The sequence below is a fragment of the Hyla sarda genome, chromosome 11, assembly GCF_029499605.1.
Source record: "Hyla sarda isolate aHylSar1 chromosome 11, aHylSar1.hap1, whole genome shotgun sequence".
Classification (NCBI taxonomy): domain Eukaryota; kingdom Metazoa; phylum Chordata; class Amphibia; order Anura; family Hylidae; genus Hyla; species Hyla sarda.
Window position 1 is genome coordinate 62548841 of NC_079199.1, and position 26493 is coordinate 62575333.

The 26493-nt window shown below is 42.2% G+C and overlaps 2 protein-coding genes across 6 annotated transcripts in view; one reads left to right on the forward strand and one right to left on the reverse strand.

Annotated features, from left to right (window-relative positions):
• Positions 1-14802, forward strand: part of LOC130295761 (uncharacterized) — a 185112-nt gene extending 170310 nt beyond the window's left edge. For all 5 annotated transcript variants that reach the window (XM_056546836.1, XM_056546834.1, XM_056546838.1 and 2 more), the window contains 2 exons: positions 13288-13396; positions 13515-14802. In XM_056546836.1, coding sequence (XP_056402811.1) covers positions 13288-13396; positions 13515-13674 — 269 coding nt within the window. In that variant the 3' untranslated portion in view covers positions 13675-14802. The remainder of the gene's footprint in view (positions 1-13287; positions 13397-13514) is intronic.
• Positions 1-26493, reverse strand: part of AVEN (apoptosis and caspase activation inhibitor) — a 770692-nt gene that overhangs the window by 318706 nt on the left and 425493 nt on the right. The window lies entirely within an intron of this gene.

Genomic DNA, 26493 nt, shown 5'->3' on the forward strand with positions numbered 1-26493 from the left:
AGATGGAAACAGTTCATGGTATATAGCCGTATGGCTGGACGTCCGAGAGATAGATGGTGTCTGCTGTAAAGGCTGTATACAGTGAATTTGTAGAAATGGTGTCCAGAATATGAGAATGCGGTTAATGGATAGCAGTAGTCATTTTGAGCGATATTCACAGTATGATAGTTGACTTGCGGTATTTCTAGAGAAAATACTTTGCAATATAGTTATTTATTTATTATACTTTTTCTTTTCTCTGTAATGCAGCATTGTACATTCTCTGTATGCTCATAGTTCAGGGTCGCAACTCTCACATACATAGATTTTCTAATTTTCAGTATTCGCGATTTCATGATACTAGGTTGTTTCCTATACTCTGAACCAACCCTATCATTTTAATTATGCTACACCTGTCTTTTGGCTGAAGCCCGTCATTTCCTTTCTGGTAGGCGGGGAGGTGCTTCTCTCACGGAGGTTTGGGAATATGTCCCATTAGCAATTTAAACCTCCGTGGTGCAGGTCACCGGTGCCATGACTAAGAGCTTCATGCTCGAAACGCGTCGGCGTTCACCCGTTTTTAGGAGTGACATGTCACTTGCCATCTCTATGGCAAATTGTTTTTAACATGAGTATTAAATGTTAAGTTTTATTCATCACTGGGAGCTGGATTCCATCCATTTTCTGCTTTATGTCTACAAGGAGAGGCGGCTCCTCATCCGTGCTTCCAGCATTCACACCTGGGTATCCTCCTATTAATTGAACTGTCGTGAGCTGATCTTCCTTTCTCTACCTTTTACATACAGCCTTTACAGCAGACACCATATATGTCTCGGACGTCCAGCCATACGGCTATATACCATGAACTGTTTCCATCTGCAGGAGCTGGTAAATATATGAGGTGTCCTTGATCACAATTTGAGCTATATATTTACAGAGTGAAAAATTTAACTATGCTGGTTTATCCAACTTTATAGCGGCTCTTTGAGATAATTTTGTTTTATATTGTTTGAGATTATTTTGTATTATATTATTCTATATTACCTCCCCACAAGGGCCCGGTGGAAGGAGGTTTTTATTAATGATATTCATCTTGCATAATAATTTTATAATAAATCTCTTTTTTCATCATTAAAGTGAAGCACAGTTCTATTTCATTTCACATTATGTTATAATCATCATGTACCATTTTTGGTATTAGTCTAGAGGCTTTTGGTATCTACATTTTTTTCAAATAACTATTTATTATTTGTACTTTTTGGGTGTAAGTACATTCCATATAGCCTCGAGTAATTTTTTTGTGAGCTGCACATTCTTTTCTTTTTTTTTTTTTATATAATTTACAAATCTGTTTAAATTTCTGGAGCCAGTTGATATATATAAAAAAATATTTTTTCCTGGATAACCCCTTTAATTTAAAAATCTGGACCTCAGGTCAATTTCCATTGGATATATTTTTACCTGCAGCATAAGGTTGAGATTTTGGAACTCTTACTCACTTTTATGGACATTTATCAACGGGTTTAGTCAGGTTTTCTTTACTATAATTGTCGCAAAATTGTCGCAACTGCGACTACGCAATTTTCCATGCGACATTTTGACTGGAAAGCGAGAAAAGCAAGTTTTCCAAAAATTAACTATGTAGTAATAATTTTAAAATGGACTACGGGTAGTCAGGTATTTATTAACTGTGACAGTCGCAACTGCGCAAAAAAAGTCGCAACAGGGTTAAAAATTGACTAAATTTACTCCAGCTCAAACATGGAGCAGAAAAAGCTACTACCAAAGTAAAAAAGTAAAAATTGCTTACGTGAAAGAAACTTATCAACATGCTGAAAGCCGTTGATAAATAAGTCGCACATAAGCAAAAAAAAAAAGTAAGGAAAAAATTACTAAAAAAAAAGAATACATAAGTAAACATTGATAAATGTTTTTGAATATTTGAATATTGAATATTTGAATATTTTTTGTATACAAATTAAATTATTTGTATATATTGTATGTATTGTATATATTGTATTTGTATATATTGGTAGAAATTGCATCAAATCATGAAGTAAGTTTGGAACTGATATACTTTTAGATACCAGACATATCCTGAATTCATGAGGAAAAACAGTGGGGCAAAAAAAGTATTTAGTCAGCCACCAATTGTGCAAGTTCTCCAACTTAAAAAGATGAGAGAGGCCTGTAATTTTCATCATAGGTGTACCTCAACTATGAGAGACAAAATGAGAAAAAAATCCATAAAATCACACTAATTTAAGAATTTATTTGCAAATTATGGTGGAAAATAAGTATTTGGTCAATCAAAAAAATGTCATATTGTTATATACCCTTTGTTGGCAATGACAGAGGTCAAACGTTTTCTGTAAGTCTTCACAAGGTTATCACACACTGTTGCTGGTATTTTGGCCCGTTCTTCCATGCAGATCTCCTCTAGAGCACTAATGTATGGGGCTGCCGCTGGGCAACATGGACTTTCAACTCCCTCCAAAGGTTTTCTATGGTGTTGAGATCTGGAGACTGGCTAGCTCACTCCAGGATCTTGAAATGCTTCTTACGAAGCCACCCCTTCATTGCCCGGGCAGTGTGTTTGGGATCATTGTCATGCTGAAAGACCCAGCAACATTTCATCTTCTATGCCCTTGCTGATGGAAGGAGGTTTTCACTCAAAATCTCACGATATATGGCCCCATTCATTCTTTCCTTTACACGGATCAGTCATCTTGGTCCCTTTGCTGAAAAACAGCCCCAAAGCATGATGTTTCCACCCCCATGCTTTAGTTCTTTGGATGCAACTCAGCATTTTTCTCCCCCAAACACGACAAGTTGAGTTTTTACCAAAAAGTTCTACTTTGGCCATATGACATTCTCCCAATACTCTTCTGGATCCTCCAAATGCTCTCTAGCAAATTTCAGACGGGCCCAGACATGTACTGGCTTAAGCAGGGTGAGATGTCTGGCACTGCATGATTTGAATCCCTAGCGGCATATTGTGTTACTGATGGTAGCCTTTGTTACTTTGGTCGCAGCTCTTTGCAGGTCATTCATTAGGTCCCCTGTGTGGTTTTGGAATTTTTGCTCACCGTTCTTGTGATCATTTTGACACAATGGGGTGAGATCTTGGGTATTGCCCCAAATCAATGGAGATTATCAGTGGTTTGTGTGTCTTCCATTTTATAATAATTGCTCCCACAGTTGATTTCTTCACACCAAGCTGCTTGCCTATTGCAGATTCAGTCTTCCCAGCCTGGTCAAGGTCTACAATTTTGTTTCTGGTGTCCTTTGACAGCTCTTTGGTCTTGGCCATAGTGGCGTTTGGAGTGTGACTGTTTGAGGTTGTGGACAGTTGTCTTTTATACTGATAACAAGTTCAAACAGGTGCCATTAATACAGGTAACGAGTAAAGGACAGAGGAGACTCTTAAAGAATAAGTCACAGGTCTGTGAGAGCAAGAAATCTTGCTTGTTTGTAGATGACCAAGTACTTATTTTCCACATAATTTGCAAATTAATTCTTTAAAAATCAGACAATGTGATTTTATTGATTTTTTTTTCTTCATTATGTCTCTCATAGTTGAGTTATACCTATGATGAAAATTACAGGCCTCTCTCATCATTTTAAGTGGGAGAACTTGCACAATTGGTGGCTGACTAAATAGTTTTTTTGCCCCACTGTACATAAGTGGGCCTCTAGAGAGAGAAGATAACCATGTGGATTAAATACAAGATGTCAGCAGTATATTTACATAACATGTTCAAATAATGTATTGTGCTTCAGCAGGTATTTTCATATGCATGTGGCTTGTGGTACCTCCCAACCTGATCAGTGGAGAATGCAGTATCACTCAGTAAAGTACTATATATGAATACCTGAGGTATGTCTAGTGATTAGGGATCGACCAATATCATTTTTTTAGGGCCGATACCGATAATCGGTGGAGTTTAGGGCCGATAACTTATACCTATATTCCGGTATAAGTTATCGGCTATTTATCCCCCCGCGACACCGCTGCAGATCATTGATTTAAACGGGTGCTTTAAATCAATGCACTGCAGTGGCTTTTGCGGTGCCATAGATCGCCGCCGCCACCCACTTCTCTCCCCCTGCCTGTCCGTGGGTCCTATCACCGCCGCACCGCTCCCCCCACCGCTCTGCGTCGCACCCCCCACCGCACCGCCCCAGCCTCATTGCCTCCCCCATCCCCGGTTTTATAATTACCTGTGCCCAGAGTCCACTCTACATCAGGCTCCAGCGGCATCCTCCTAAGCTGTCACTGTGCGCACTTGACGGTGACGTCACGTCGCTCTTCATTGCGCACAGCATAATGCAGGACACAGCAGGAGCCAGAAGTAGCGTGGCCCCCGGGAACAGGTAATAATAAAACCGGGGATGGGGGAGGCAATGGGGCCGGGGCGGTGCAGTGGGGGTGCGACACGGTGCGGCAGGTCGGGGGGGGGGCGGCGTTCGCCGTGCGGTGGGGGTGGTGCGGGGCATTATCGGCTTATCGGCAAGGTAATTGCAGATACCGATAATGCCCAAAATCGTGATTATCGGCCGATAATATCGGCCCAACTGATAATCTCTTTAATGTGATATATTCTCTTTAAGATACATTTTGTAAATGGAGATATTTTACAGTGAGTGGAATTTTATATTATTTGGTTGCAGTAATTTACCATTCCTACACCAACCCACTGGGCATCTGCTGTTACTCTGAACATTAATGGATAAGTCTGGAGGGAAACTATAATATTTCCCATAATTCTGCAGTTAATAACCTGATCACTCCTATATCATACTACAATTGCAGTTAGATTTTAAAACATTACCCAGTGACCGAACTAATAATCTGGAAGCTGAAGTGCAGCGATACTCAAAAACTATAATAATTGTTATTTATGCAATTTCCTTTTATGTTATGTAAAGTGGCTCCCCAAACTGTGCGTAATAGTATATATTCTATAATTTATTTCAGAATGCAAAGTAAGTGAAATTGTGGTCAAGCAGTCTACAGCATTTGCTTTATTTCTCCAAGGTCTTTTTTGCTAGCAATTAAGTGATTGCAGATAACACTTGGCAGTGAACATCTTCACAATGAACTCCATATGGTAAATAAAAAATGCAGTAACCATAAAGGGATAGTATCCCCATTTAGAAAACCACTATACAAACAGACTTGGTAATGTTATATGGAAGGAGGCAGCAGTGACCTGGATTCTGAAAAAAATGGTAAGTCAAACTAGTGCAGGCAATATGGCTGCTTGTTCTTGCTAAGGAGTAAATTAGCAGGAAGGTAAAAAAAAAAAAAAAAAACATTTCTAAATCACTTTCTAGCGTGACTGTCTTTCTTCTAGATATGTATTATTGTACTAAAGAAAACACAAGCTGTAATGAAATACCTTTTTCTTCGTGATTATTTGTGTCTGCAGATTGGCACATGGATGACGTGCTTCCTCCGCTGTTATAGAGTGAATACAGTGCTGATGGAAAGCACTATACATCCAGTGGGAGGTTTGAATAACAAAAGAAATTGCAGCATTCTCCTTCTCAAGGAGAAATGTCTCATTTAGGTCAGAACGTATTTGTTCTTTATTCTGGAATGTGTGATAACATGTCGATTAAATGCATATTGTATAGATAGCAATACTCTTGAGTATGTTTATTGCACACATCAACAAAGTAAAAAATATCATAATTTAGTGGTTTGGCATATTATAAAATACCAATATTATCTTACAGGATAGTAGTGTAGAGAGCAAGCTATGATTCAGAAGCAGCATATGCAAATAAAGCACATAAAGTATACAATAAATTCCCATGTTACAGATTGATAAACATATTAAATATGAACTTAAAGGGGTTTTCTGGGCATTTAAAGGGGTACTTTACTGGAATTTTTTTTTTCATTTTTTTAATCAACTGGTGCCAGAAAGTTAAACAGATTTGTAAATTAGCAAAAAAAAGGGTGTAGAAGCCAGCGGTAAAAGTAACTTCACCTTTATTTTGTCCAAGTAAAAACATTGATATGGATCAATCTCACAAAAAATGGAAGTAGAATAAAACTCGGGAAATGCTCGGCATGACACATTCCAGGTCATGTGACCTTCCATCAGATGCATGATTGGTAGTGAAGAGGTAGAAGATTATATAGAGCTAAATGGAACAGGTGTGCTGACAAAAGCTTAGGGATTAACCCTGTAAATTCCATAGCCTAATCACCTCTAACAGAACCAAACATTGCATAAACAGTAATTGAAAGAAACATAATATACATACAATATGCAAATAATATTATACAAAAAACAAATACATCTAATAATGAAGAATAACATCAGATCTTAAATTAAGACCATATGGCTGGAATGTATGCAACAAATAAATCCCCCAAACTTCTCTATTATGTAAAATTTTGATGTGCTCACCACCCATTTCTGGTAATTGGACAACTTCAACATCTTAAAACTGAAAATCGGAAACATCACCTGAATGTACAGTTCTAAAATGTTTTGAGACATTGGAAGCATTTGTATAGGCTATTCTTTTTTTTCAAAGGTCTTTTTGTGCTGCTGATAAAGTAGATGTTGAAACTTCTGCAACATATCCTGTATACAACATATGTAGACTGACCATTAATAAATTGCTGGATGGTAAAAGGATTAGATTCGGTCATATTTATTGTGGAAATTTTAACCACATGTTCACACACAACGCACTTAGCCTGTCTGCATTTAAAGGGGTTCTCCGGTGCTTAGACATCTTATCCCCTATCCAAAAGATAGGGAAAAAGATGCCTGATCGCGGGAGTCCCGCCGTTGGGGACCCCCGGGATCTTGCACGCGGCACCCCATTTGTAATCAGTCCCCAGAGCGTGTTCGCTCCGGGTCTGATTACGGAAGACCACAAGGCCGGCGGCATGTGACGTCACGCCTCTGCCCCTGTATGACGTCACGCCTCTGCCCCTCAATGCAAGCCCACTGGAGCCTCCCGTAGACTTGCATTGAGGGGCGGAGCGTGACGTCACACAGGGGCGGAGGCGTGACGTCACACGCTGCCGGCCTTGTGGTCGTCCGTAATCAGACCCAGATTACGGGGTGCCACGTGCAAGATCCCGGGGGTCCCCAGCGCCGGGACTCCCGCGATCAGGCATCTTATCCCCTATTCTTTGGATAGGCAATGAAATTTCTAAGCAGCGGAGAACTCCTTTAAAGAATCCTTTCAATTCAGCCAAGAATGGCAGGTGTTGAAATTATGCAAGGATGGAAGGCACTAGGGGATAATAAATTTGCTAAGTTCAGAGCCCGTCTACTAGAAAAATTAACACCACACTGCAAATATTTATTTAATGCCGGATCCTGCTGTAAAACCGGTAAAAACTTTGTTATGATGTTCTTGATTTTGTTGAATTCTAAACTGTATGTAGTAACAAAGGTGGATTTAGAAGGGGAAGGTAACGAAGGATGTTTAGGTTTAACCATGAGGAGATCCTTTCTGGTTTTTAACTGAACTTTGCATTTAGCTCTATTAACAGGGCTGTATAATATTATTTGCATATGTATATTATGTTTCTTTCAATTATTGTTTATGCAATGTTTGATTCCATTAGGGAACCCTCTGTCATGTTTGTAATCATGATTTTCAGTTGAGAGGTGATAAGGCTATGGAATTTACAGGGTTAATCCCTAAGTTTTTGTCAGCACACCTGTCCCATTTAGCTCTATATAATCTTTTACCTCTCCACTACCTATCATACATCTGATGAAAGGTCACATGACCTATAACGCATCATGCCAAGCGTGTCCTGAGTTTTATTCTACTTCCATTGTTTGTGAGATTGATCCAGATCGATGTTTCTACTTGGATAAAATAAAGGTGAAGTTACTTTTACCGCTGGCTTCTACACCCTTTGTTGCTACAGTTGGAGGCTATCTTGCCGTGCGGAGCTGACTACTCAAGTTCCGTACTAGATTTGTAAATTACTTCCATTTACAAATCTTATTCCTTCCAGTACTTATCAACTGCTGTATGTACAACAGGAAGTTCTGTGATTTTTGAATTTATTATCTGTCTGACCACAGTTCTCTCTGCTGACACCTCTGTCCATTTTAGGAACTGTCCAGAGCAGGATAGCTTTGTTATGGAGATTTTCTCCACTCTGGACAGTTCCTAAAATGGACAGAGGTTTCAGCAGAGATCACTGTGGTCAGACAGAAAGGAAATTCAAAAAGAAAAGAACTTCCTGTGGAGCATACAGCAGCTGATAAGTACTGGAAGGGGAGTACCCCTTAGTGCATATGGACGTTTATGAACGTCCATATGCGCGTCCCCATATATATTGTGCGCTCACGAGGTGAGCGTGCATCATACCCGGTGGGTCCCGGTTGCTATTAGCAACCAGGACCCCGCTAATGCCGGACATCGCCGATCGGGCTGATGTCCGGCATTAACTCGTTAGACACAACGATCAAGATGATCACAGCGTCTAAAAGTGAAAGTAAAAGAATCCCTGCTCAGTCGGGCTGATCGGGACCATCGCAATAAAATCGAGATGCCCCGATCAGAAAGGACGCCGCAGGAGGTCCCTTCATCTGTCTCCTGTGCTTCCGATCGTCAATTGCTCCAAGCCTGAAATCCAGGCTTGAGCAATTAACCGTCGATAACACTGATCCCTGCCATTGAATGCAATGGCAGTGATCAGTGTATTGAATCAATGTACTGCATGTTATAGGCCCCTGTGGGGGCTATAACATTGCAAAATAAAGTAAAAACAAAAAAGTTAATAAAGATCATTTAACCATTTCCCTAATAAAAGTTTGAATCACCCTTTTCCCATAAAAAAAGTGTAAATAAAAATAAACATATATGTGGTATCGCCACGTGCGTAAATATCCGAACTATAAAAATATATTGTTAATTAAACCGCATGGTCAATGGCGTACACGCACAAAAATTCTAAAGTCCAAAATAGCGCATTTCTGGTCACTTTTTATATCTTAAAAAAATGAATAAAAAGCGATCAAAAAGTCTGATCAATACAAAAATGGTACCACTTAAAACTTCAGATCACGGTGCAAAAAAATGAGCCCTCATACCGCCCCATATGTGGAAAAATAAAAAAGTTATAGGGGTCAGAAGAAGACAATTTTAAATGTATACATTTTCCTGCATGTAGTTATGATTTTTTTCAGAAGTACGACCAAATCAAACCTATATAAGTAGGGTATAATTTTTATCGTATGGACGTACAGAATAAAGATAAGGTGTAATTTTTACCGAAAAATGTACTGCGCAGAAACAAAAGCCCCCAAAAGTTACAAAATGTATTTTTGCACAACAGCAGCAGTACACAAAATGGAAGAAAAAACGCCATTTTTTCAGCGGACTGTAGTGCATTTTTCTGCCCTCATACGTGCATACCACATACCTAAATCAAAGCAGTCTACTATTTTGTAGCTGTAAATCTTTAACAAGTCTAGATACTGGGAAAGTCCAGGCAAAAGTAATCACCGGCTGGTGTTTTACGAAAATAAGTTTTCCAAGTGTACTGTATCACATTTTTTTGCCTTCATACGTGCATACGACATACCTACATCTAAGTATTGCACTTTTTTGTACCTGTTAATCTGTAACAAGCCTACATACAGTGAAAGGCCAGGGAAAAGTAATCATTGGCTGTTTTATGAAAATAAGTTTTCCAAGTGTACTGTAGCACATTTTTTTGCCCTCATACGTGCATACCACATACCTACATCTAAGTAGTACACTGTTTTGTACCTGTTAATCTGTCAAGGGCTTACATACTGTGAAGGGACAGACAAAAGTAATCTCCTGTTGGTGTTTTACAAAAATACAGAGTTTTTTTTTTCATTTTTCTGCCCTCATCAGTGCATACCGCATACGTACATCTAAGTAGTGTACTATTTTGAATCTGTTAATCTGTCAAGGTCCTACACACTGTGAAAGTCCAGCAAATATTACTCATCGGCTGGTGTTGTACTCAGATACTTTTTTAAGTGTACTGTAGAGCATTTTTCGGCCCTCGTTAGTGCATACCTCATACCTACATCTAAGTAGTGTACTATTTTGTTCCTGTTAATCTGTCAAGGGCCTAGATACTGTGAAAGGACAGCCAAAAGTGCACACCTGCTGCTATTCTAGACAATTACTGTTTTAAGCTTAGTGAAGCTTATTGTACTCCCCTCATATACGCACTAAGTATGTCAGGCAGAGAAGTGCAAGGATGTGCACAGAGGAGTGGAGGAGGCCTAAATCCTTCAGAGTTTGAAGCGGACTAGGGGCGAGTGGCAGCAGGATTCATAGCGAGAGGCCTGAGCTCCCGTTATCAGCTAGCGGTCATGTCTCGACCAGGAACCCCTCTGCCGTCGTCAATTGGTTAACACGGTCATCCACTTAATCACAAGTGACATCTGACACCCCCAGTCAACAGTCTGTGGGTTCCTCAGACACAACCCTCAGTTGGCATGGCCCGGGAGCAGTCCCTGTCCTATGCGGTTTTCTCTCCTACAGAAATATCTTATGCTGTGGGTTCAGCTCCACTATTCAGAGGACAGTCAGCAGCTAATGCCCAGCCAACAAGTAAAGGAGACATCCACCGCTTCCTCCACTAGGTGGGCAAGTAGTGATGAGAAGAGTGACGTGGGAGGCGGTGTTGCCAGGGTTCAGGGTCCTGAAGCAGACACTGTTGAGGAACCTGAGGAGGACATCAGTGACGTGCAGACACAACTCGATGATGATGAAGCCGATTGCAATTGGGAGCCGGGTGCAGAAGGAGCTTCATTATCATCAGAAGGGGCTTCATCATCATCAGGAGAAGAGAGTTGCAGGTTGCCCCCGAGGCAGCAGCTGAGCCAGCAAGGTGGTAGCATGGTTGGCAGTCAGCGTGGTGGCAGAAGTGGAAATCCTGGAGCCAAACGCGCCCAGGGAAGACCACCTGCTTCGCGGCAGCCTGCCTTCCCGGGAGGTAGTGGAACAGGGGTTCCTGGAGACAGTGGCAGTAGCAGTCAATTAGTGTGGACTGTTGGTGGGAAAATCAGCTACTCAGCGCTGTGGCAGTTTTTCATGAAGCATCCAGAGGAGGTTCACATAGCCACACGCAAGACATGTCGGCAGAAGGTGAAGCGTTGCCAAGGTCCCAAAGTTGGCACCACGGTCCTGCATCAACACATGCTTCGCCACCATAAAGCGGCCTGGGAGAACCGTGGCTCCGATGTAGTGGTCCAGCCTGCTGCATCACCCAGTGGCACGCCGCTCCCTGTTTCAGCCAGCTAAGGCTCCATCACCTCAGCCGAAGGGAACTGTGTGTACCCTCCTTCTGTCTCTCCAGATGCTCCTGCTTCCTCCACTTTTACTCAGCCATTCCGCCAACAATCCGCGAACCCAGAACCCAGAAACACCGTGGCAGTATGCAGTGGAGATGGAGCAGGGAGTCCCTCCGAGTCACTTGCACAAATGGCACGAGGCATGCTCACTTGCTTGCGTAGTGACAGCTGAGTTGTCACCATTCGGCAGTGGGATGACTTCTGGCTCTCCACCTTATTGGACCCTAGCTACCGGCACAAAAATGGGGTTCTTTTTTACACCCACTGAGAGGGAGGACAAACTGACCTATTACAGAGAGATCTTACGTAGACAGTTGGCTGATGCCTATAGGCGCCATCGTCCATCCACTAGCAGGTCTTACTCGGGCTGCTGGGGAGGGGTGGGATGGCAGGAGCAGTACCAGCTCCATCAGCAGCAGCCTAGAGTCTACAGTCGCTGGTGAGTACCTTTCTTCACCTGCATAGTTAAGCAACTCATCAGCAGCAGGTAGACATGGAGCAGGACCTGAACCAGCAGGTGGTGGCATACCTTAACATGGCCGTGCTAACAAACATTGAAGATCCGCTGGACTTCTGGGCAGCCAAACTTGATTTATGGCCGCAACTAGCAGAGTGTGCCCGGGAAAAGCTGTCCTGCCCGGCCAGTAGTGTGGCCTCAGAGCAGGTGTTTAGTGTGGCAGAGGCCATAGTCACTCCAAGGAGAACTCGTCTGTCCATGGAAAATGTGGAGAGGCTGACCTTTGTGAAGATGAATCAGGCATGGATCAGCAAGGATTTCCACCCACCAATGCCAGATGCATCAGAGTAGATTGACCATGGTGCTACACCAACACTTCACAAATAGGGATAGTGCCAAACAGATTTAAGGCACTGCCCCCCAGTAATAAACATTCCAGCCACCTTCATCACTGGGTACTGGTATTGCCACCCACCGCACCACTCTGTCACCAGGTCACTTTCAGGAGTCCTGATGCTGCGGGTGCCACCTCCAGGCTGTTTCATTCAGCCACTATTTTGTCTCCTTATGCTTCTGCCAACTCCAGGCTGTGCCATTCAGCCACTATATGGTCTCATCATGCTTCAGCCAACTCCAGGCTGTACCATTGAGACACTATATGGGCTCCTTATGCTTTCCCCACCTTCAGGCTGTGTCACTCAGCCAATATATTGTGTTCTGATACTGCAGGGACTGTCTTGGATATTACTTACACTTTTTTTTATGTTAGCACTAGCAAACATATATGCTCAATCGAGATTTCAATATTGATCTTTTTATGTTAGGGGTTGTGAAGCCCTTCTTATGTATGCATCCTGCTGCCTGATTCAGGATGTGTGTTAGAGGAACTACTTGAGTTACTGATGCTGCCTGGGCCTGTGTCTAAACATTTTTTTATGTTAGCACTAGCTAACATACATCTTGTATACAGATTTCAACATTAACCATTTAATGTTAGAGGTTGTGAAGCCCTCTTGTAAAATAATGCTGATGCCTGCCCAAGGATGTGTGTTTCAGCAACTATATGGTTTAGTGATGCTGCTTGGCTTGGGCCTTAAATTCTTTGATGATAGCACGAGGTAACATACCTCTTCAATAGAGATTTCAACATTGATCTTTCAATCTTAGTGGTTATTAAACCATCTTGAGTACTGCTTCTGCCTGCTCCTGACTGTGTGTTTAAGGAACTACTTGGCTTACTGATGCTGCTGGGCTTGGGCCTTAAATTTTGGGATTGTAGCACTAGCTAACATGCATGTTCAATAGAGATTTCAACATTCACCTTTTAATGTTAGAGGTTGTGAGCCCCTCTTGTGTACTCATGCTGCTGCCTGCTTCTGTCTGTGTCATTAAGCAACTAGATGGTTTAGTGATGCTGCTGAGCCTAGGACATTACTTATATATGTTTATGGTAGCACTAAGTACCATACATCTTCAATGGAAATTTCAAAATTCATCTTTTATTCTTAGAAATTGTGAGGCCCTATTGTCTCCTCATTTGCCGCCAACTCCAGGCTGCGCCATTCAGACACTATATGGTATCCCCATGCTTCAGTCAACTCGAGGCTGTGCCATCCAGGTAATATATGGTTTACTGAAGCTGCTGGGACTGGATCTGGGAATAAAAAATTTGTTATGGTAGCACTAGCTACCCAAAATCTTCGGTTTAAAATTAAAACTTTGTCTTTTTTTCTTAGGGATTGTGAAGCCCTGGTGTCTACTCATGCTTCTGCCAACTTCTGGCTGTGCCATTCAGCCACTATATGGTCTCCTCATGCTGCCAACACCTCCACGCTGTGTCATTCAGCCACTATATGGTCTCGCATGCTGATGCAGCCTCCGTGCTGTGTCATTTAGCCACTATATGGTCTCCTCATGCTGCCAACACCTCCACGCTGTGTTATTCAGCCACTATATGGTCTCCTCATACTGATGCCATCTCCAGGCTCTGTCATTGTGCCGCTCTGCGGCAGTGATTCTAAAAGTGATGCCGGTAATCTGCATGTTATTCTGAATAACAGTATTATTTCACTACTCCAGCACACTCCATATGCGTGTTAGGAGACAGAAAAGTGTTCCATACCCCTATAGAGGCTGTATGTAGGCTAGAAATAGCTGTTTTTAATATAGATTAGTTTTCAAAAAATTCGGCGAATTGGCCAAATAGAATTTTTCAAAAGTTTCAAAAACTATAATCATTACAAAGTGTCTCTAATATGGGGGTACAATTTTTGGGGAATGTCAAGGGGTATTCAGGCAAAAAAGGTTAAGAACCACTGCACTACACTACACTAGAAAGAAGCTTGATCACATTGCTCCATTACTGTGCATACTTTTTCCCAGGGAATATCAGGCGGCCATTAAGACTCACCATTCGAACTGGGTGGTCTTCTCAAAAAGACACACTATGTTCACAGAGCTAGATCAGTCTCTCATTCAGTCAACCATTACCGTGCTAAGTTCTAATAAGAAGCAAAAATCCTGAAACAGCTGTAACAGGTGAGGCCCTTTCCTTTTTTCTCACTAGATTCTGGTTTAGCTTATATACAGTATCTGGTTTGGCTAATAACAGTGGGCATGATTCAAGGCTCTCTACAGGGTCAGCGGATGTTGCCTGTAATAAGTGGCAGTAGAGGGCAAGCTCATTTGCACTAAATATGTCAGGTTTCAGGGTTGGGTTACAATTGATGTTTAGATTTATACCTTACATTTTGTTTAATGTTAAACAATTGAATTGACAGTATTTGTGTAGTTGTGATTGTTGTATGCAGAACACAAGACTGCAGTCACAATACTTGGCAATTCTTGTAGAGACTTTTAAACATTAAATTTAGCCATTATCCATACTCTGATATATATTTGTTTCCATTTTTCATTTCCATTTTCAATGTTGAGAGAATTGTTTGCACTCTGACAGGACACGCTGTGACTGGATAACACATAGAGACGCTACTTAAAACACACTCTTGTAACACAGAAGAGATAATAAAGCATTTAAACGTTTTCAGTCTGCTTGTTTTGATTTAAACTACAAAAGCTTGCCAGATGACTGAGCAAAAATCCACTAGGGGCTGTATCAAGGTAAAAGTGGTCAGACAAATGCTAGAATTACCGCATTTGTGTTATTGTAACATCAAACACACCTAAGACTAATTAAAGGGATCAAAAATGCATCTAAGGAGCACAACCAATCTGGAGGTAGTTGTACTACCTAGTTGTTATTGTAGTTGTAATGCATAGGGGCAGTGCATACAGAAAAACAAACTACAAAACCCAACTCATTTAAAGACATGGTATGATGCAAGACAGAAAACCTTAACCCCTTAAGGACCAAGCCCATTATCACCTTAAAGGGGTATTCTGGGCAAAAACATTTTATCCTCTATCCAAAGGATAGTTCAGTTTTGAAGTGGATTTGAAGGGCCTTCCTATTAGTAATACCCCAAAAATGACCCCATTATAAAAACTGAACCCCTCAAAGTATTCAAAATGACATTCAGTAAGTGTGTTAACTATTTAGATGTTTCACAGGAATAGCAGCAAAGTGAAGGGGAAAATTCAAAATCTTCATTTTTTACACTCGCATGTTCTTGTAGACCCAGTTTTTGAATTTTTACAAGGGAAAATGAGAGCAATCCCCCCATAATTTGTAACCCAATTTCTCTTGTGTATGTAAAGTGTTCAGCGGGCGCAGTAGAAGGCTCAGAAGGCAAGGAGTGACAATGGGATTTTTTCCGTTTCACCGTAGAATTTTGGATAAAATGACTGATGTCATTACAAAGTAGAATTGGTGGCGCAAAAAATAAGCAATCATATGGATTTTTAGGTGCAAAATTGAAAGGGTTATGATTTTTAAAAGGTAAGGAGGAAAAAACGAAAGTGCAAAAACAGAAGACCGATTGGTCCTTAAGGGGATAACACCCCACAGGTGTTAAACAAATTTCCGCAAACTTTGGACGTGAAAATGAAAAATTTGATTTTTTTCACAAAAATGCTGGTGTTACCCCAAATTTACCATTTTCACAAGGGGGAATAGGAGAAAAAGTCTCCCAAAATTTCAAAATTTTAACAAAATTTCAAAATTTTATGGAAATACCCCATATGTGGATGTAAAGTGCTCTGCGGGTGACTACAATGATCAGAAGAGAAGGAGTGCCATTGGCCTTTTGGAGAAATAATTTGGTTGGAATAGAAGTCGGGGGCCATGTGCATTTACAAAGCCTACCGTGGTGCCAGAACAGTGGACCCCCCACATGTCACCCTATTTCGGAAACTTCACCCCTCACGGAATTTTATAAGCGTGCAGTGAGCATTTACACCCCACTGGCTTTTGACAGATCTTTGGAACAGTGGGCTGTGCAAATGAAAAATAACATTTTTAAATTTTAGGGACAACTGTTCAAAAAATCTGTCAGACACCAGTAAATCCTCAGTGCACCGCTTGTTACTTTCCTTGAGGGGTGTAGTTTCCAAAAGAGAAGGAGCACCATTAGGCTTTTGGAGAGAGAATGTGTGTGGAATTGATGGCCATGTGTGTTTACAAAGCCCCCATGGTGCCAGAACAGTGGACTGTTCTGGCACCATGGGGGCTTTGTAAGCGCACATGGCCTTCAATTCCAGACACATTCTCTCTCCAAAAGTTCAATGCCTTCTAGGCATTGTAGTTTGCCCGCAGAGCACTTTACATCCAGATATGGGGTATTTATATACTCGGAAGAAATGGTGTTACAAATTTTGGGAGGTTTTTATCCTATTATCCCTTGTGAAAATGAAAAATTTGTGATAACACCAGCATTTTAGTGGAAATAAAAAGAATTTTCATTTTCACATCCAACTTTAACTTGTTATGTTCCGTGAAGGGTGTAGTTTCCAAAATGGGGTTACATGTGGGTGGTTTTTTTTTTTTGCGTTTATGTCAGAACAGCAGTAATGATCAGCCACCCTGTGCAAATCACCTCAAATGTATATGTATATGTTAATGTATAAAATTAAATTAGTAGACCCTGCCATTACCTTTTCACGAGGGGTAAAAGGAGATATTCCCCCCAAAATTTGTTAGGCAATTTCTCTGAATTTCTCAAAAATACCCCATATGTGGCCCTAAACTCTTGCATTGAAATACGACAGGGCTCCAAAGTGAGAGAGCACCATGCGCATTTGAAGCCTAAATAAGGGATTTGCATAGGATGGACCCAGATGCAAGAATTAGACTTGTTTCCGATACCAAAATTACCCTACGGCAGTGTTTTCCAAACAGGGTGCCTCCAGCTGTTGCAAAACTCCCAGCATGCCTGGACAGTCAATGGCTGTCCAGCAATTCTGGGAGTTGTTTTGCAACAGCTGGAGGCTCCGTTTTGGAAACAGTGTTGTAAGATTTTTATTTGTGTGGGGGGAGTGTAACTGTGTAGGGGTATGTGTATATGCAGTGTTTTACTTTTTATTCTGTGTAGGTGTATTGTTTTTAGGGTACATTCACACAGGCGGAGGTTTACAGCGAGTTTTCCGCTGGGAGTTTGAGCTGCAGAGGAAAATTGTAAACCCCCGCCCGTGTGAATGTACCCTGTACATTCACATGGTTGGGGGGGGGGGGGCAAACCTCCAGCTGTGGCAAAACTACAACTCCCAGCATGCCCTTTGGCTGTCTGTGCATGCTGGGGGTTGTAGTTATGTAACAGCTGGAGGCACACTGGTTGCAAAACACTGAGTGTTTGTTACTTAACACAGTATATTGCAACCAGTGTGCCTCCAGCTGTTGCAAAACTACAACTCCTGGCATGTATGGTCTATCAGTGCATGCTGGGAGTTGCAGTTTGCAACAGCCGGAGGCACACTGGTTGCGAAACACTGAGTTAGGTAACAAACTATGTGTTTTGCAACCAGTGTGCTTTCAGCTGTTGCAAAACTACAACTCTCAGCATGCAGTCACAGCTGAAGGGCATGCTGGGACTTGTAGTTATGCAACAACTGGGGGCATACTACCAACACACTCAGCATGCCCTTTGGCTGTGCGTGCATGCTGGGGGTTGTAGTTATGTAACAGCTGGAGGCACACTGGTTGCAAAACAGAGTACTTAACTCAGTGTTTCCCAACCAGAGTGCCTTCAGCTGTTGCAAAACTACAACTCCCAGCATGCCCAGAAAGCCGAAGGACATGTTCGGAGTTGTAGTTATGCAACAACTGGAGATGAACAGTTTGGGGACCACTGTGTAGCGGTGTCCAAACTTTAGCCCTCCAGATGTTACACAACTACAACTCGCAGCATGCCTGGACTGTCTGGGCATTGTAGTTTTGGGAGTTGTAGTTTTGCAACATCTGGAAGGGCTACAGTTTGGACACCACTGCACAGTGGTCTCCAAACTGTGGCCCTCTAGATGTTCCAAAACTACAACTCCCAGCATGCCCAGTCAGCCTTTGGCTATCTGGGCATGCTTGGAGTTGTTGTTTGGCAACTCCTAGAAGGCAGGAGTGCAGATCACTTACCACTGATCTTCACTGCTGCCTCCACCGCTGCTTCCGCTGCCGCTTCTGCCGCCTCTGCCACTGCTTCCGCCGCCGCCTCTGCCTCCTCTCCTCTGCTGCAGGAGATTGCGGAGGACCCCACAGTAGGACCCCCAAGATCAGACAACGTATCCCTATCCTTTGCATAGGGGATAAGATGTCTAGCAGTTGAGTACCCCTTTAAACAAATATGAGGACAGAATAGGAGTATGAGGATGGGATATGAGAATAAAAACATCATAATTTCTTCCCCTGCAAGGTTCAGGGCAATGCTGGGTACTTTTCACTTTGTTATTTATACAGTGGGGAAAAAAGTATTTAGTCAGCCACCAATTGTGCAAGTTCTCCCACTTACAAATATGAGAGAGGCCTGTCATTTTCATCATAGGCATACCTCAACTATGAGCGGCATAATGAGAAACAAAATCCAAAAAAAATCACACATATTTTTTAAAGAATTTATTTGCAAATTATGGTGGAAAATAAGTATTTGGTCACCTACAAACAAGCAAGATTTCTGGCTCTCACAGACCTGTAACTTCCTCTGTCCTCCACTCATTACCTGTATTAATGGCACCTGTCTAAACCTGTTATCAGTATAAAAGACACCTGTCCACAACCTCAAACAGTCACACTCCAAACTCCACTATGGCCAAGACCAAAGAGCTGTCGAAGAACACCAGAAACAAAATTGTAGACCTTCACCAGGCTGGGAAGACTGAATCTGCAATAGGTAAGCAGCTTGGTGTGACAAAATCAACTGTGGGAGCAATTATTAGAAAATGGAAGACATACAAGACCACTGATAATCTCCCTCGATCTGGGGCTCCACACAAGATCTCACCATGTGGTGTCAAAATGATCACAAGAACGTTGAGCAAAAATCCCAGAACCACACAGGGGACCTAGTGAATGACTTGCAGAGAGCTGGGACCAAAGTAACAAAGGCTACCATCAGTAACACACTACGCCGCCAGGGACTCAAATCATGCAGTGCTAGACGTGTGCCGCTGCTTAAGCCAGTACATTTCCGGGCCCATCTGAAGTTTGCTAGAGAGCATTTGGATGATCCAGAAAAGGGTTGGGAGAATGTCATATGGTCAGATGAAACCAAAGTAGAACTTTTTGGTAAAAACTCAACTCGTCGTGTTTGGAGTAGTAAAAATGCTGAGTTGCATCCAAAGAATGCCATACCTACTGTGAAGCTTGGGGGTGGAAACATCATGATTTGGGGCTGTCTTTTCAGCAAAGGGACCATGACGACTGATCCGTGTAAAGGAAATAATGAATGGGTCCATGTATCATGAGATTTTGAGTAAAAACCTCCTATCAGCAAGGGCATTGAAGATGAAACGTGGCTGGGTCTTTCAGCATAAAAATTATCCCAAACACACCGCCCGGGCAAAGAAGGAGTGGCTTTGTAAGAAGCATTTCAAGGTCCTGGAGTGGACTAGTCAGTGTCCAGAACTCAACACCATAGAAAACCTTTGCATAGAGTTGAAAGTCCATGTTGCCCAACGACAGCCCCAAAACATCGCTGCTCTAGAGGAGATCTGCATGGAGGAATGGTCCAAAATACCAGCAACAGTGTGTGAAAACCTTGTGAAGACTTACAGAAAACGCTTGACGTCTGTCATTGCCAACAAAGGGCCTTTAACAAAGTATTGAGATGAACTTTTGTTATTGACTAAATACTTATTTTCCACCATAATTTGCAAATAAATTCTTTAAAAATCAGACAATGTGATTCAATTTTTTTTCTCATTATGTCTCTCATAGTTGAGGTATACCTATGATGAAAAGAACAGGCCTCTCTCATATTTTTAAGTGGGAGAACTTGCACAATTGGTGGCTGACTAAATACTTTTTTCCCCACTGTATATGTGTGTATATACAGTACAGACCAAAAGTGTGGACACACCTCATTCAAAGAGTTTTCTTTATTTTCATGACTATGTAAATTGTAGATTCACACTGAAGGCATCAAATCTATGAATTATCACATGTGGAATTATAGACATAACAAAAAAGTGTGAAACAATTGAAAATATGTCATATTCTAGCTTATTCAAAGTAGCCACCTTTTGCTTTGATTATTGCTTTGCACACTCTTGGCATTCTCTTGATGAGCTTCAAGAGGTAGTCACCTGAAATGGTCTTCCAACAGTCTTGAAGGAGTTCCTAGAGATGCTTAGCACTTGTTAGCCCTTTTGTCTTCATTGGGTTCAGGTCTGGTGACTGTGGAGGCCAGATCATCTGGCGCAGCACCCCATCACTCTCCTTCTTGGTCAAATAGCCCTTACACAGCCTGGAGGTGTGTTTGGGGTCACTGTCCTGTTGAAAAATAAATGATTATCAAGCTAAACGCAAACCAGATGGAATAGCATGCCGCTGCAAGATGCTGTGGTAGCCATGCTGGTTCAGTATGCCTTCAATTTTGAATAAATTCCCAACAGTGTCACCAGCAAAGCACCCCCACACCATCACACCTCCTCCTCCATGCTTCTAGGCGGGAACCAGGCATGTACCGTTCTCACCTATTCTGCGTCACACAAAGACATGGTGGTTGAACCAAAGATCTTAAATTTGGACTCATCAGACCAAAGCACAGATTTCCACTGGTCTAATGTCCATTCCTTGTGTTCTTTAGCCCAAATAAGTCTCTGCTTGTTGCCTGTCCTTAGCAGTGGTTTCCTAGCAGATATTCTACTATGAAGGCCTGATTCACACAGTCTCCTCTTAACAGTTGTTCTAGAGATGTGTCTGCTCCTAGAACTCTGTGTGGCATTGGCCTGGTCTCTAATCTGAGCTGCTGTTAACTTGCGATTTCTGAGGCTGGTGACTCGGATGAACTTATCCTCCGCAGCAGAGGTGACTCTTGGTCTTCCTTTCCTGGGGCGGTCCGCATGTGAGCCATTTTCTTTGTAGCCCTTGATGGTTTTTATGACTGCACTTGGGGACACGTTCCACCTAGAATATGACATATTTTCAGTAGTTTCACACGTTTTTGTCCACATGTTAATTCATAGTTTTGATGCCTTCAGTGTGAATCTATAATTTTCATAGTCATGAAAATAAAGAAAACTCTTTGAATGAGAAGGTGTGTCCAAACTTTTGGTCTGTACTGTGTGTATATATGTATATACGTATATAAGGGCTGCACGATATGGGGAAAATGTGTGATTGCGATTTTGGGCCTAAATATTGCGATTTCGATATGCGATGCGATTTAATAAAAAAAATGGTGAAATTGTCTCCATTTCACATCTACCTACCCATTTTATGCCCAACGCCTACTTCACATCTCCTCTTGTCACATTCTCCCCCTGTCACATACCCCCTTTGTCATATTCCCCCCCTTGTCACACCCCCTGTCCCATTCTCCTCCCCTTGTCACACACCCCTGTCCCATTCTCCCCCCGTCACATACCCCCTTTGTCACATTCTCCCCCTTGTCACATTCTCCTCCCCTTGTCACACACCCGTCCCATTCTCCTCCCCTGTCCAATTCTCCTCCCCCTTGTCCCATTCTCCTCCCCCTTGTCACATTCTCCCCCCTTGTCACATTCAACCCCCTTGTCACATTCAACCCCCCCCCTTGTCAAATTTAGCCCCCCCGCCCCCTCCCTTGCCCTCCTGTCACATTCTTGTATTCTTGTACTGCAGCAATACACTGGGTTTCCAGGGCAGATTTCAAATCTTCTGCGGGACCCGGGAAACCTAGTGTATTGCTGCAGTATAAGTCTTTTCCCCATCAGCCAATCACTGGCTTGACACATGACACCACTGCGGCCAGTGATTGGCTGAAAAGGCTAAGAAGAGAGGAAACTCCGGAGCGCACAAAGATGAATCTGCAGGGACCGGGACTAGGTGAGCAGAAGTTTTTTTTTTTTCTCCCTTAGCTCAGTGTTTTTCTAGCAGGGTGCCTCCAGCTGTTGTGAAACTACTCCTCCCAGCCTTTGCCGGTCCGGGCATGCTAAGAGTTGTAGTTTTGCAACAACTAGAGGCCCCCTGGTTGGGAAACAGTGACTTTTAGTATTTAAATTAGTTTTAACCTGCTCTGGCCGGCCCCCGCCACGGGAGCCAGCCAGAGCAGATAACTGCATGTTTTCCTGGGGGGTCGTATCGCTATATCGCAAAAAGCTAAAATTGCAATTCGATTGCTTTTGTGATCTATCGTGCAGCCCTAATAAATATAAATACAGTGACCCCCCGACCTACGATGGCCCCGACATATGATGAAATCGACATACGATGGCCTCTCAGAGGCCATCGCATGTCGATGTCAGCATCGACATACAATGCTTTTTTATGTCGGGGCCATCGCATTAAGTGCTATCCGGCAGCGCCAAATGCTTAAGCTGCTGCCGGATAGCAGCTTAGTGTTCCCCGTGTGGTGCGGTAAGTATTACTTACCCCTCCACGATGCTCCGGGGTGCCCTCCGGGTCCAGCGCTGGTCTTCCGGTGTCTTCTCGGCCCTCTCCGATGACGTCAATATGCTGCTGTGCACGCCCTCCAATAGGAATGGCGTACGCAGCGGCGTAATGACGTCGCTACGCAGGCCCAGTAATGCCTTGCGGAAGACAGAAGAGGACCGGAGAAGACAGAAGAGGACCAGAGAAGACAGCGGAGGACCGGAGAAGACAGCGTAGAGCCCAGCGGAGGCCTGGGATCACCATCGGGAGCGGCGGGGACACCATCTCGAGCGGGGAGAGGTGAGTACAGCTTCCTATACTTTACATTGCACGAATCCCTCAACATATGATGGATTCGACAAACGATGGCTCGTTTGGAACGAATTACCCTCGTATGTTGAGGGACCACTGTATATGTGTGTATATATATATATAATATATATATATATATATATATATATATATATATATATATATATACATATATGCTTAATGCTTCAAGTTAACTTGTTTTCTGAATTTCCATGTTATGATGGCATACATTGGGGCAGAATACATATATAATGGTTTAGTAAATGAAGAATACATTCATAAGAATCCTTAAATGGGCACTGTCAGATCCAAAAACTTAACCATATTACCAAATGTCTTTAATTTTCATCATTAACAAAACATATTGTTTAATTTTTTTTTTTTTTATATTAAATGAATAAAATGTCTCCAAAAATCCCACCACTAGGGGTCCCTATACCTACTGGGACACTAACCAGTCCTGCAGCAAAATCAGGTTTGTCCATGAGTCATGGACAAAAGAAGACTCCTGGACAAGGCTGCATGAGCAGATTCACCAATCACAGGCCCCCTTCCCCTGAGAGGATTTGTAACACTGTGAGCTAATGAAAAGAGGGATTTGTATAGTAACTATAGGTGATATAGGCATAAAAAGTAGATGTACATGGGTATTTTGGGGATCTGACAGGTACGCTTTAATGTTTGGTATCCGTTAAATATTGTATCAGTATAATCTAAAATCCTAAATCAATGGTGAAGCAAACAATCAGAATCAATCCTCTGATTTGTAATTTCATCAAAGCTGGAATTTGCTTGTGGTTCTCAGTTAGAAATAAGGTCATTTTATGATGTAATGAAGCGTGCAGAGCCTCTCTTTCCTATTATACTGCAGCTGCCTATTAATTTAGGATTCCTCCAAACACTCAAGACTGTAATGATGGAACAACATTGTATTTATTAGATGGATCAGGATGTCATGGCAGGTCTTAAGCTCTGCATGGCTAACAGAACTTCCTACCAATGCATAGATTCTAATAACCTAACAGTGCAGTATATGGGGCCTATACACGAGAAACTAAAAAGAGAACGTTCAAAACAATAATGCATAGTATTCACTGTATTCATGCTATTAAGGCCATTAACTAACAAGGATGCGAATATGTGCTGCAGAACGCTATGAAGGACCTACAAGTATGTACGCATTCTCTAGGGACTATCATGGAAATATTAATAATTTGTCACATTGCCGTTATGCAATTAAAAATGTGTGCATCCAACATGCATTAGCCTTATAAAGCCACTTAATGTGTATCTCCTTAGTTTTATCAAAAGCACATTATATCTACCTGATTGACTTATACCTAACTGGTTGTAAGATAACAATGCAGTTCAAAGCATTTGAACTGTTTCCTAATCTCTGTCTTTGCTTTCCCCCCTACTGCAAAGCAGAAGAATATCACTAGCTATGAGGAGGAGTTGTGTGAAGACAGTCAAGTTTTGGAGTATGTTGCCAAGGTGGAAGCGTAGCATTAGCAGGATAGGCGTACTGGGGATACTGTAAGGCATCATGGAGACTATGCTTAGGGGGGAGCAAGGAACCCAAGAAGTTCAGGCAGATAGAAGTGATGGGAACGATGAGTTTGATGATGATGATTGTGTCATGTTGGACAGGACACAGGAACCAGTTGAGGAGGAGCTGAAGTGTTCAGAGCAGGAGGGTAGTGGACGTGTTATCAATGAAGGAAGAACAGAAATAACACTTGTCAAGCGTAACAGACATAGGGCTGCTGGTCTGATCAGCTCAAGTGACAGTGATGCTGCTGCATGTTTAACCCCTTAATGACGCAGAACATAAATGTACGTCCTGGTGCCGTGGTACTTAACGCACCAAGTTGAACATTTATGTCCTGTACATGACCGCGAGCATTGGAGCGATGCTTGGGTCAGGCATGCCAGTTCCCAGCTGCTCATAGAAGCCAGGGACCTGCCGGTAATGGCTGACATCCGTGATCGTGTGGATTTCTGCCATTAACCCCTCAGATGCCGTGATCAATACAGATTGCGGAAGTGCGGTCAGAAAAATGCATGATCGGATCTCCCGCAGCGCTGCCTCGGCAATCCGATCATCTGTAATGGCGGTCGGAGGTCCCCTCACCTGCCTCCGTCCATCTCCTGCCGTCTTCTGCTCTGGTCTGACCAGAGCAGAAAATATCCGATAGCACTGATCAGTGCTATGCCCTATGGGGACAATTAAACTATTTAAAAAAAAAGTAAAAAAGTAAAAAAATTTTGTAAAAAAACAAATTTGAAAAATCCCCTCCCCCTAATAAAAATGTAAATTGTCCCTTTTTCCCCATTTTACCCCCAAAAAGTGTAAAAAAAAAAAAACATTTTATATCTCAAAAAATGATAAAAAATTTAGTCAAAGTTTTTATACATGCAAATGTGGTATCAAAAAAAAAATACAGATCACGGCGCAAAAAATGAGCGCTCATACCGCCGCTTATACAGAAAAATCTAAAAATTATAGGTCAGCAAAAAAAAGAGATTTTAAACGCACTAATTTGGTTAAAAATGTAGCAATTTTTTTTTAAGCGGTACAATAATAGAAAAGTATGTAATCATGGATATAATTTTAATCGTATTGACCCAAAATTGCGGTTTTCTTATCAATTTCCCCACACAAATAGTATTTTTTGGTTGTGCCATTTTATGGTAAAATGAGTGATGTCATTACAAAGGACAACTGCTCGTGCAAAAACATGTCCTCATTCTAGTCTGTGGATGAAAATATAAGAGAGTTATGATTTTTTGAAGGCGAGGAGGAAAAAACAAAAACATAAAAATAAAATTGTCCTTAAATGGGTACTCCGCTGCTCGGCATTTGGAACAAACTGGTCCAAACGCTGGAGCCAGTGCCGGGAGCTTGTGACATCATAGCCCCCCCCTCACAATGTCACGCACTGCCCCCTCAATGCAAATCATGAAGCCACACACCCTCCCATAGACTTGCATTGAGGGGGCAGGGCATGACGTCATGTGGGGGTGAGGCTATGACATCACAAGCTCCCGGGTCCAGCGTTCAGAGTACCCCTTTAAGGCCAAAATGGGCTGAGTCCTTAAGGGGTTAAGTTCTGTATAAAAAAGAACAAAACAAAAAAATAACTTTTGAGAGGAGGGACACAGTCAGGTGGCAGTCCCTGTACGGTATTCTGTTGTGTGGAAATTATTTTCTACCTGACCAGATGTTGACAACGTGGCACTCTGTCATCGCTGCAGACAAAAAGTAAGCCCTGGACAGGGTCTGAGTGTAGGAACTATGGGGGATATTTATCATTGTTTGATTTGTTAAGCAAGTTCTGAGGGCATTATTTTTTTGCTTTAATTTTGCTAATGTGCTACATATTTATCAATCATACTATCACAGGGTTTAATAAATTTGGAGCACATAAGCAAAACAAAAAACCTTG